Source organism: Beta vulgaris, chromosome 4, assembly GCF_026745355.1.
Source record: "Beta vulgaris subsp. vulgaris cultivar EL10 chromosome 4, EL10.2, whole genome shotgun sequence".
In the NCBI taxonomy this organism is placed as follows: domain Eukaryota; kingdom Viridiplantae; phylum Streptophyta; class Magnoliopsida; order Caryophyllales; family Amaranthaceae; genus Beta; species Beta vulgaris.
Window position 1 is genome coordinate 60,480,843 of NC_079205.1, and position 12,725 is coordinate 60,493,567.

Below are 12,725 nucleotides of genomic sequence, written 5' to 3' on the forward strand. Positions count from 1 at the left end.
ACAAAGAAGGGAGGTCACGGCACCTCAATCTTAACCACTAGGCCAAGATACAATATCACATTTTTTAACCTGTACACTCGTGCTGGGGAACAGACGAGTGCACTCTCCCTCCTCCAACTCCACGATCTCTAAATCACAGGCACTGAAGTTTGTAGTTCTCTTGCACTCCATAAGTATTTCTAGTAGAGATTAAACTTACACAAGTAGACGAATAGCAACAAACATAGCCTAATAAGAGTGTGATAATCAACTCTTGCCAAGCCAAAACAACATATCATTATTGATTTGTTAAATGACATTCTATCATTAAAATTAACTATGATACTGCAGACATCAGTAGATATCAGTCAGCCTCTAACACATCAATATATGAAAAAACACATCAGGGAGGATATCTACCACAATCTTCATCCCTTGAAAAAAAAAATGACAGGAAAAGAATAGTAACCAAACTCTATAACTACCCATTCTTACCCTGGATACATAGATGTTACTTGTGTTTCATTAACTGAGGTATATTCAATTGAGCTCGCATCTGCCGAAGCTGCACAACGATTTCAATCATAGTTGGTCTCTCAGCCCCTTTCTTTGCCACACATGTCAATGCAATCTGTGCAAACTGTTGAATCTCATGCCTACTTGCTTGCTCCAAGACCTCGCTATCTATCATCTTTATCATGTCATTTTTCTCCACAGCTGAAACAAACACATCAACCAAGTCTCTCCCACCTCTAAGCATCCTAATGGGATTCCTCCCAGTTAACAACTCCAGCATCAAAACCCCAAAGCTATATACATCACACTTATCTGTCAAAACTTGAGTTTGGATATACTCGGGATCAACATATCCTGGAGTTCCTTGAACAGGCCATCTTTGGGAAGTATCCCCTGGAGTAATGGACACTGAGTAGCCAAAGTTTGCTAACTTGGCATGGAACAAATTATCAAGAAGTACACTTAAAGAGTGAACTCCCCTGTGCACTACTGGCTTTCGCAAGGCATTATGCATATAAGATAGCGCATATGCTGTATCGGTGGCAACCCTCAAACGATCAGCCCACTTTATACGACTGCTAGATGCAATGTCACCATGTAAGTGCTCAGAGAGGTTTCCATTTGGTAACACTTCATACATAAGCATCGGTACGCAAGTCTCGAGGCAACAACCATAGAGTTTAACCATATTGTCATGACTCATAACTATTGCAATCGAGGCTTCAGTTAAGTTGCGATCAATCATAGTAGGATTTGGCTCTCGCTGTAATGGGACTCCAACAACTACTTCACGATCTCCAATGGTTGCTTTGTAGACGTTTCTATGAGTACTACTGCCTACCAGAAGATCAGGATCAAACTGGTTCGTAGCCTTCCTGACATCCTTGTGTGAGAAAACTTTCAGCTGCCCTGGTCCTATATCTAGGCCTTGGCTCAAAGCCAGTTGTTTTTCCAGCAAAATACCTCCATTCTTAAAGAAATACTCCTTCCTCGGATCAAACTTCGGCTTTCTATGATTCTTATTTTCCATCTTGTTTCTTCTTTGAGCTTGATCCATCTATTAGGGCCTTGTTTTGGACTATATTTTTTGCTGAACCTAGCACAAAATATCGCCAAAGGAGCAAGTTTTGTTTAGCACAATAGACAGATATGTGACATTATTCCCAATCTATTTTGCTCGGACTCTTCATTTCACCTCAAGTACTCGTGTCAGATCCTCGACACTCGGACATGGCTGAGAGCCTGAGACACTTGAACACTTTGTTTTGAGCTAAAAAATAGAAAAAATTCCAAAAAATAGCCGAGTCAGACACTTGGGCACGTACACGTGTTGGATAATTGAAGAGACCTCGCTTTGATACTCACACAGAAAAATGGACAACTTAGTTGTTTCACTTCACTTAGATTCTAATTTGTTAGCAGTATATTTTGATCAGCATATATGACTGATACAGCATATTAGAGTATATGACTGAACACAACATATTCTACAAGACTGCAACTGAATAATAAAACAAATGACAGGAGATTGATACATATGTACTAGATAGACTACCCACTAAAATAGACGATTAAAAAATAATTAATTATGTGATTACCCAGTGGCTAGACAGAATTTTCCACAAATTATTTACTGGTCCAAACAGGACCAGCCCTCATGAGCTAACTAGCTAAGGGATAAGAAGGGAATTTATACCCAGAAGCAAATATCCACACAAATACCCCAAATATGAGGATGATGAGAATCGAACTCCCCAGCTCAAGATTGGGAGGTGGGAGCTCGGAGCTCCAACCATTAGAAACCCACATGATTCTCTAGTCACAATTCAATTGAATAAAGCATAAATACAGTTAGAAATTTAGAATTGATAATATTTTAAAAATAAAAATAAAATTACTGGAAATAATTAATTGGAAAAATTAAAGTTGCCCAAAAGTAAAACATACCGGAATAAGTGAGTATGAAACACAAAATTGTTCACCTCCACCGTTTCGCTTTACTAGAATTCAAGTTTCAGGCTTTGAAACGTCTAATATAGACGGCGGAAAGACGTTTCGAAATACCCTGTACTCCTGTACTACACAGAGAGGTAAAATGATCGAATATGTCACCAACTATGAATCTCTCACTCACTCATCTCTTTAAAAGATTCAAACTTTGGGTTACTTTTTTTTAAAATTGATTAGAAATTGTCACCAAATGGGAGTACAATTTTATTGACCTTTTGGATTTTTTTTGTTTTTTAGATAAGAAAAAAAGTTTTGGGAACTCTCATGTGTCACCCTCTTTGTATCTACCTTCTAATGAAATTACTTAAAAGATGATGATATGTCTCTTTCACAAATTATTAGAATAGGCGGTTGAATTTTAACGTAAATTAGACAAATTTAATACTGAATTTTTTCTAACAAGTCTATTTTATTTCACTCTAACCCAACACTATTCTGGTGATCCATTCTCTTTTCCTTTCTTTATTTTTTTGATTCTCGATCTACACAATTAGTGGGGTCATTCTAGAAACTGGAAAAAAAAGTTAAACTAATAAGGAACAATCTAAAAACGAAAGTGGGTATAAAAAAAATCAGGGAGCTCCCATCTACCACCTACTGTAGTAGACTTTAGATTGATGAGGTGACAAAACTAGAAGAGAGTATGGCACAAGATGAAACATTAATTTGGAGTTATAATTTACCCCTTATTCAACTATTTTCCTAGTTGTTCTTAGCTAGTTACTACTTCTTCCGTTTTATATTACTTGCTACACTTCTCAATTCACGGACTCCTAGACAATTTTTGGAGAAGAGAGAGGTAGAGAGTAAAAAGAAAAGGGTCTCATGTAGGAGGAGAGAGATAGAGAGAGTTTATTGCCCAAAAAAGAAGTGTAGCAAGTAATGTGAAACTTCCGTAATGAAAAGTGTAGCGAGTATTTTGAAACTGAGGAAGTAGTTAGCTCTGATCTTTGCACCTACAAGACATGTGATATTGCTAGTAGTTCTACACTTCTACCACCAGAAAAACTATAGCCCACCACAGCCAGCCATCAGAATAGATAATGGTCTTGTGGTCTTAACTTCTGAGATAGATTTTCAGTGATTTATTGATCTGCACTATCACACACACCTCTGTCAAGAAGAAACAACCCAGCTCCATGGAACTTCAATGCCAATTAAGTAATTCAGAATGGAGCTGATGAAGTTAATCAGATATCCAGAATCAAATATTTTTCTTACTTATTTCTAAAAAAAAGTTCTTTTTTCATGTAGAGTCTTACACCTATGCCAAATACAGTCTTACACCTATAGTAAATACATATCATTTATGTATGTCTTATCAAATTAACATTGGCTAAGAAGACAATTCTTGATACTCAAACTAATTTGTAACCTGTTTGTTGTATTTTGCTATGTGCCTTGCACTTCTGGGTCTTTCTTTCTGAGCTTGAACCAGACACGAGAAGCATTACGATTTCCACATCATTTCTTGTCTCGGCCTTGTATGTTCCAGAGCTCACTAACGATATCAATCATAGTCGGTCTCTCAGTCCCTTTCTTTGCCACACATGCCAATGCAAGCTGTGTAACCCGTTGAATCTCATCCCGAGTTGCTTGTTCCAGTACCTCAATATCAAACATCTCTATCATGCAATTCTGCTTTACAGCTGAAACAAACATGTCAACCAAGTCTGTCCCATGTTTTGCCATCATAAGGGGCTGTCTTCTGGTTAATAGCTCCAACACCAAAACTCCGAAACTATAAACATCACACTTCTCTGTCACCTCTTGAGTTTCAACGTATTCAGGATCAATATATCCCAGAGTTCCTTGAACAGGCCATTTTTTGGGAGTCTTCCCTGGAGTAATAGACACGGAATAACCAAAGTTTGCTAATTTTCCACGGAAGGAGGAGTAATCGATAAAAATACTTGATGAGTTGACATCTCTATGTACCACTGGCTTCGACAAGGCATTATGCATATAAGATAGTGCGTCGGCTATGTCAGTAGCAACCCTCAAACGATCAGCCCACTTTATACGCTTGCGAGGCGCATCATAACCGTGTAAATGTAGGAAAAGGCATCCGTTTGGCAAGAATTCATACACTAGTATTGGTATAAAAGTATCAAGGCAACAACCATAGAGTTTTATCATATTGTCATGATTCATCACCATCACAGCTGCGGCTTCAGTTAAATTGCGATCAATCAGTTGGGAATTTCGCTCTGGCTGCGATGGAACTTTAATGAATACATTACGATCCTCAATAATTGCTCGATAGGCCTTTTCCTGAGCATCACTGCCAAGAAGAAGGTCGGGATCGAGGTTGTTTGTAGCCTTTTCGATATCCTTACATGTTAAAATTTTCAGCTGGCTAGCTCCTACATCTCGACCTTGGCTCAGAGCAATTTGTTTTTCCAACAAAATACCTCCATTTCTAACGAAGTATTCTTCCCTGGAATCAAACTTCGATTTTCTCCTGTTCTTGCTCTTGCTCTTGCTCTTGCTCTTGATCTTGATCTTATTTTTTGTTTGAACTTGACCCATCTATATAAGGGTGAAAGGTTTTGTTTTGGGCCAATTGGTTGCTCAGCCTAGAACAATATAGTGCCAGAGGCAGAAATTTGTTAGGAAGATGATACAGGCAGATTTTTGACGAATTTTCCAATTATCTCCTATGTTTCACTGAAAGAATTACTTGGAAAAAAAGTTGGCCAAAAAGTGAAACATACCGGTATAATTGACTGAACTGTTCTGGAAATTCTGTCTGCTCTCCGGCAAGTCGAGTAACAGGTTGTTGCTGATCAGTGAGATCGTTCTTCAAGAAAGATAATTATTGTAGTAAGACCTACCTTAGTCAAGATTGTTGTCAACAAGACATCAGGGAAACATGGTAAATGGAGAAATTTAACAAATGAAAGACAGCAATAGACTTGTCACATACAAGAGATTACATGTGAAAAAATTTCCACCAAAATAAATATTAATGACCAGGGACCACTAACAACCAAAATTTATATGTAAAAATTGTGAAAACATACCAAGTCCTAACATTCATTAGGTGAAGGGTATAATAGAACTATCAAAATAAGTACACACTATAAAGTTAGTTAAGTATGAATCAGAGAATACTACAGTTATGCAGAAAGTAATGCACCCACTAGAAAACAGAAAAGAGTCAATAAAAAAACTACAGTAGATAGACAGTTTTTATTCCTACTAGGAAATTCTCATGCTGAAAAATCAAAGAGTGATTTAAACAGCCACATAGCATGAGTTTAGCCCACACAAATTCACCGGCATTAAATTGTGTTTGAAAGTTCATGCATAATGGTTTGTTTGTTTGTCCCTGGAGGAGGCAAGGTTCGGTCGGTCTAGCTTTGGCTTGGACGAAGCATCATAGTGGTCATGTCGACTGAGATAAATTTGCTGTGCTGTACTGTTCTGTACAACTACTACTAGTGTATCTGAACTACGAATGCAAACCTGATCAGCCTTAGCCCTTAAGTATTAAACCCAATTCCATGGAAGTTAGCTGCCATATGAGACTAAATAAAGAACAATTCAAGACTGAACATGTGATAAGGAAGTAATTTGTAAATCCAGCTCCACACACTGAGTCATCTCACTCCTAAACATGTTCTCTTTATAGCTGTTTCCAGTGACAAATACCACCACCAACGTTGACAGATGAGATTAACTAATATTGGAGCAGATGAGATTTCAAGAATAAAGCAATGGAAGCAAAAGCATCAAGCAATATTAACAACCCCATTTGATATTTAGAAAAAAGAAAAGAAAACAACAATAGGCAGAAATTGACACCTGATTCTTAAGGTTCATTATTTTCAAGAACCTCTACTAATACTACTCAACTACAGGGCATATTTAGCTCAATATAGAAAAGCTCGAAGCAGAAAATGAATGCATAGGAAATACTATTACCAGACTTTAAAGATATGATTCAAGAAGGATCCTGAACTACTGTTTTGTCCATAGCCAAAGTATAGTCTAGATACACAAAAGTTACAACCAGTTTGGTAATGGAAATTTGTGAAGTAAAAGAACACATGGGATGAGTTCTATTGCCATGGGAATTGGCATGAGTCGCCAAATTTTCTTTACAAAACTACACATGAACTCATTACCATTCCCACCATCTATTGTTGGCTACCAAATGGACTATTAATTAACTTTTAGTAAACCTTCTTCATGTTTTTTTACATAGATCATAAAACTGCATAAACAAAAAGAAAGCTCCAGTACTCAAATTTTTGGTATTTATAACTTACTCGCTAACATATTAGTTGCATGTTGTATTCTGCTCTGCGTCTTGCTCTTATGAATCTTGCTTTCTAAGCTTCAAGTTCAACATGCTAAGTACAATTTTCAATTCACTTCTTGTCTCGACCTTGTATCTTCCAAAGCTCACCAACTACATCAACCATAGTCGGTCTCTCAGTTCCTTTTTTTGCCACACACATCAATGCAAGTTGTACAAACTGTCTAATCTCGTTCATGGTGGCTTGCTCTAAGACCACCGTGTCAACCATCTCCATCATGCAATTTTTCTGCACGGCTGAAACAAACACGTCAACCAAGTCTATCCCACCTCTGGCCATCATAAGGGGCTGCTTTCTAGTTAATAGTTCCAACATCAAAACCCCAAAACTATACACATCACACTTTTCTGTCACCTCTTGTGTTTCTATGTATTCGGGATCAATATATCCTGGAGTTCCTTCAACAGGCCATCTAGTTGCAGGAGTCTCCCCCGGAGTTATGGACACTGAATACAAAAAGTCTGCTAATTTTCCATTGAATGAATAATCAAGGATTATACCCATTGAGTTAACATGCCTGTGCACCACTGGCTTTGATAAGGCATTATGCATATAAGATAGCGCATAGGCTATATCAGTTGCAACTCTCAAACGATCAGCCCACTTTATAACATCACCATGTAACCTCTCAAAAAGGTCGGCATTTGATAAGTACTCATACACTAGTATTGGTATACATGTCTCAAGGCAACAGCCATAGAATTTTACCATATTGTCATGATTCATAACCATCACCGTTGAGGCTTCAGTTAAAAAGAGATCAATCTGTTCAGGATTTGGCTCTCGCTCTAACAAGGCTTTGACGACTACCATACGATCATCAATGGTTGTCTTATAGACAGTACCGTAAGCACTAGTTCCAACAATGAGATCAGGGTCATAGTTGTTCGTAGCCTTTGCAATATCCTGGCTCGAGAAAATTTTCAACTGCCCTGCTCCTTTATGCTGTCCTTGGCTCAGAGCAATTTGTTTCTCTAGCAAAATACCTCCATTCTTAATAAAATATTCCTCCTTGCAGTCGAATTTTGCCCTTCTCTTATTCTTTATCTTCTTAATGTACTTTGTTTGAGTTTGACCCATCTATATCTGTAAGCTTAGCTTATGAAAAACGGGTTAACAAATTGATAATTAGCAATTCTCAGATGTTGGAAGAGGTGGTAGCTCAATGGAGTACCACCCCGAATTCCAGGGCATTGCCCATTGCTAGTTACCTAGTAGGGGTTGGTTCTCGGACTAATTATCTTTCCTAAGCAATTCCTAGATGTTTGACAAATTTTGATCACCTTCTCCAAAACCAACGCTAAACTTCATAAATAACTACATAGAACAAAGTAAACATATATGATGAGACTTAGCTTTTGAATTAATCTATTCTTTTGGGCATTTTAACAAACATGTAGTAGGCATGAAAAAACAAAGTGGGTGCAGATCGTTCCTTACTCTTGAATCTTGGCTGTTCTGTTCTGGGTGACTTCCTCTAGTTCTTGATCATCATCTTCTTCGTCTTTGTTTGACTTTGACCCATTTTGGGATGATTGATTCCTTATTATATGAAGTATTAATGAGGTAAATTAAGATTGCAGATATTTGGGAATTTCAAAATTGGAGATACACGTTAAATTTAGCCCAAAAGAGAAGGAATATCAACGATAACAAGGGAGTTCTGTTAAATTTTTTTTTTGGGTGCAAACATAGTTTCATGGAGGTTTTGTTTTTTTTTTTGGTGAAAAGGCGAAAATCACATACAAATATCCATAAAATCAGTGTTTCATGGAGGTTGAAGTTGCAACTTTGCAGGTCGTATGTAGAACTTTTGCTTTTTTTTTTTTTCTTTCTTTTGACTTTTGAGAGAATAGACCTTTTGCTTTCTACTGGTAGTACTCCCTCCGTCCCATAATATAGTGCTTGCATTTCTCTTTGGGTGTCCCAAAATGTTGTGCCTATTTCTTTTTTTATCAATTTATTTGGACTAAATTATCCTTCATTTCTACATAAAACTTTCCAAAATACCCCTACTTTCTTTTAAAATATGTGCCCCTATTTATTGTTTTACACTATTCCAAGGTATATTTATTGCTCTTTCATTTTATTTTAAATGGAAAAGAAGAAAAAAACTAGTTCCAAGACAAAAATACCCAATAAACATTTACTTAAATATATATTTTTGTGAAATCCTAAAACTCTTTCCATTTCCTTAATTCTTGTGAAAAATGAGAAATGAGCACTATATTATGGGACGGAGAGAGTAGTTTATCATGTTGAAAAATGACTGACAGTTGTAAACTTGTGGTATGAGAAAACTTAAATGTGCACTGGAAAATATATTATATAGTTAGTTTTTATTTTGATATAGTCAATTTTAGTTTGACGGGCAGTTTTTGGATGATATAATCACTTTTTATATAGTCGGTTTTATATGATAAAGTCGGTTTAGATATATAATAAATTATTGCAAATTCGTGTCCATTCATAACTTTTGTTGTAAATAATAGATAAATAAATTCAGATGTGTCAAATGTAGTGGGTTTAAAATTTTATTTGACTTCATTTTAGTTACTTATATTAATCTTACAAAACTAAAAGAGTGTTGCCAACTTGCCACTAGTTACCAATTTGCCAGTGGTCATGAAACAATAAACAACTAATTATTCGTGAGATAACGTAATGGAGTTTGTCTTGTAATGATTAGGTTAATTTTTTTCGATGACTAATTTAATTCATTTAGTGACTAGATCTACTTTTATATTAAAATTAGACCGTCTCTATTAATAATTTTTGAACGTAATGTATATTGATACTACTAACCTTTCTAGTTGTATCTCTTCTTTTTGGTTAGCAAGGGTTGTAAAATTGACGAGCATTACTGTTCTTGACTTTAACTTTTGATTGGTATTTTTTTATTCACTCCGATTTTTATTGGTTTACTTTAACAAAAATTAATATGTAGATCATATAAAGGAAGAGAAAATATTAATTTATTATCTATTGTATTAATATTGTATAAACAAGTGGATAAACTAATAAATAATAATTCAAAAAAGTGGGTAATTAATAATAACCGGGGTGAGTAACATACTAATGTACTACTAACTTTTAGTTACCTGATTAAACCTTTTGACGTTAGTGAAGTCCATTCTCTATCTTCAGAAATGTACTTATGTTTAAAAGTACTTCTTCTGTTTCTTTTTACTTGCAACAGTTTGACTTTCACGCTTGCCAATGCATAATTTCAATCATTAATAAGTTTAATTACCGATAAATAAAAATTACAAAAAGTATATATTCGAAAAATATACATTCAGACGAATCTAACAAGATCCCACATGAATATGTTTTTCCTTAACTATAAATCACCAAACATAGACTAAGTAGAGTTGGTGAATAGTAGGGATGGCAGGTGGGTATAATTTGGCGGGTTTCGCACCGCATCGGCCCCAGTTGGGGCGGGTATGGATATGACTTTGGTGGGTAGTGGGTGGGTATGGATACGAAAAGTCAAATCCGCCATGGGTGGTGGGTAGGTGGTGGATATGAGGTCACATCCGCCCCAAATCCACCCGCCCCGCCCCATATCCGCCCGCCCCGCCCCATATCCATCCGTCCCGTATAATATTTACTAATTTACCCTTTATAAAATAAAGAATTATGTTCATAAATCTAAAAAATTGTAAAAAATAATTAAGAAATATGAATACTAAGAATGTGTACTTTTTTTTTCTTTGAAATGGGTGTTTCCAATAATTAATTTATATAATAGGTTATATATAGAAAATAAATCAGGTGGGCGGGTGGAAAATCCACGTAGGTGATGGGCGGGTATAGGTGGGTAATGGATATCCACTTGGGTGGTGGAGCGGATGTGGGTATAACTTTATACCCACGTGGGCGGAAGTGGATATGGAAACTTGTACCCGCCATGGTTGACGGGTAGGTGGTGGATATGAAAATTTTAGGTGGAGGTGGGTGTGGATTTAGGGGTATCCGCATCCGCCCCGCCCATTTGCCATCCCTAGTGAATAGTGTAAAAGTCAAACCGTTGCAAGTAAAAAGAAACGGAGGAAGTATTACATATGATAGATGTGCACAAAGCCACAAACTACTCGTAACTGATGTGCTTGAGAAACACATCTCAAGTTATGACTTTGAATGAGCCCAATTTTTCACTAATATTACTATATTAGGATAGTAATTTGCCCAAGGAACAAGACTTGTTATTAGCACAATTGCATAGGAATATACAGAAATTTGCCATATTCCCAGTCATCTCTTGGGTTTTTACATGCTTTTGACAATCATTCACCAAAAGAAGGTTTGATATACTGATAGTGGAAACACGATAGTAAACAGCTTGATTTCTCCTTATCAGGTGAAATATGTGAATAGTGTAAAAGTTAAAATATATGAATATTAGTAGTAAAATGTAAAGATGAGATTTTAAAGAGTCCGAAATTAGGGTTTTTTTTTTCATTAGCCAAGTTTAGTCTCCTATACTAAACACATGATAGTTTTTTTCTTTTTTTGCAGCTTTGTTAGGTTCTTTCAATAGATCAGAGAAAAGCTTGGTAACCAACTGTTTGAGTCCAAAAAAGACTCAAACACCCAAAAAAAACACAATGGTACCATTATAACCTGACATTGGTATTAAATTGTTATCAGGACTGGTACCAAGGTATCAATATTTTCGGAGAATGGTACCATTATAACCTAGCATTGGTACCAAGCAAATCCTTGCCACACGCGCGTGAAATCTTCTAACGCATAAAATGACCAAATTACCCCGTTTGAGTCCCCTAAGAGACTCAACCGGTTGGACGCCTAGACAAGCTCAATAGATCATAAAGCTACATTGACCAAAAGACAATTCTAGTACTCAAATGTTGTACTTGTTATTTGTTACTTTCTTATTAGTTGTGTGATGTCTTCTGCTGTATGCCTTGCTCTTATTTATCTTTCTTCCCAAGCTTGAAACAGACACATTAAGCCTGATATCCATTTTCACTTCTTGTCTCGCCTTGTATCTTCCAAAATTCACCAGCAATATCAATCATAGACGGTCTATCAGCCCCTTTTTTTGCCACTCTAGCCAATGCAAGCTGTGCAAACCATAGAATATCATCTGCATTTGCTTGTTCCAAGACCTTGCTGTCCAACATCTCCATCATGCAATTTTTTTCCACAGCTGAAACAAACATGTCAACCAAGTCTGTTCCGCTTCTGGCCATCATACTAGGCTGCTTTCCGTTAATACCGTCAACATGAAAACCCCAAAGCTATATACATCACACTTATCTGTCACCTCTTGAGTATCTCTGTACTCGGGATCAATGTATCCAGGAGTTCCTTCAACAGGACATCTCATTTGGGGAGTCTCCCTTGGATTAATTGACACAGAATAGCCCAAGTTTGCTAATTTGCCACGGAGTGAATAGTCAAGTGGTATATTCAATGAGTTAACATCCCTATGCACAACTGACTTTCGCAAAGCATTGTGCATGTAAGATAATGCATAAGCTGCATCAGTGGCAACGCTCAAGCGATCAGCCCACTTTATACACTTGCTAGATGCAGCAATATCACCATTTAACCGTTTATAAATATTACTTACCCTGAGAAACACCGTGTTTTGAAGCCTGTATACATAAGGCATGAGCAATGTATCACCACATTCCTTTTTTCCCTTTCATGGTTGCGCCAAACACAAAAAGCAACACCTGTTGGGTATATGGGTTCATATGAGGCTCAATGGGGTGTATGGGGTGTGGAGAAAGGTTGCGTAGAAGGAAAACGAAGAAGGAATTGAAATCGGGGCTCGGCACGAGTGGTGCGCCCGCACAAGTTGGTGGTGCGCCCGCACAAGTCCAGGTGCGCCCGCACAGGACTGGTGTGCGCCCG

General features: G+C 37.0%; 3 protein-coding genes across 13 annotated transcripts; all 3 read right to left on the reverse strand.

The window, feature by feature from the left end:
* Positions 1–210: 210 nt before the first annotated feature.
* LOC104890249 (putative wall-associated receptor kinase-like 16) lies at positions 211–8,668 on the reverse strand. 11 transcript variants are annotated; one of them, XR_008969175.1, is made up of 4 exons: positions 8,274–8,668; positions 5,223–5,338; positions 2,443–5,084; positions 211–1,765 (listed from the first exon to the last, which is right to left on the reverse strand). XR_008969175.1 is itself a non-coding variant. In XM_048643586.2 (2 exons), the coding sequence occupies exon 2, from the start codon at positions 1,550–1,552 to the stop codon at positions 491–493; it is 1,062 nt and encodes a 353-aa protein (XP_048499543.1). In that variant the 5' UTR covers positions 1,553–1,585; positions 2,443–2,795; the 3' UTR covers positions 211–490. The 11 variants fall into 11 exon arrangements, 3 of the variants coding, with proteins under 3 accessions (XP_048499543.1, XP_010673965.1, XP_010673964.1); XR_008969171.1 differs by having other exon boundaries at positions 5,223–8,150; XR_008969174.1 differs by having other exon boundaries at positions 5,223–5,308; positions 6,783–8,668.
* Positions 6,885–7,913, reverse strand: LOC109133519 (wall-associated receptor kinase-like 22). The gene has a single exon (XM_019248702.1). It carries the CDS (start codon positions 7,911–7,913, stop codon positions 6,885–6,887), a length of 1,029 nt encoding a protein of 342 aa, XP_019104247.1.
* Positions 8,669–12,054: 3,386 nt separating the features above from the next.
* Positions 12,055–12,480, reverse strand: LOC104890292 (probable LRR receptor-like serine/threonine-protein kinase At5g16900). The gene has a single exon (XM_010675712.1). It carries the CDS (start codon positions 12,478–12,480, stop codon positions 12,055–12,057), a length of 426 nt encoding a protein of 141 aa, XP_010674014.1.
* Positions 12,481–12,725: the final 245 nt, after the last annotated feature.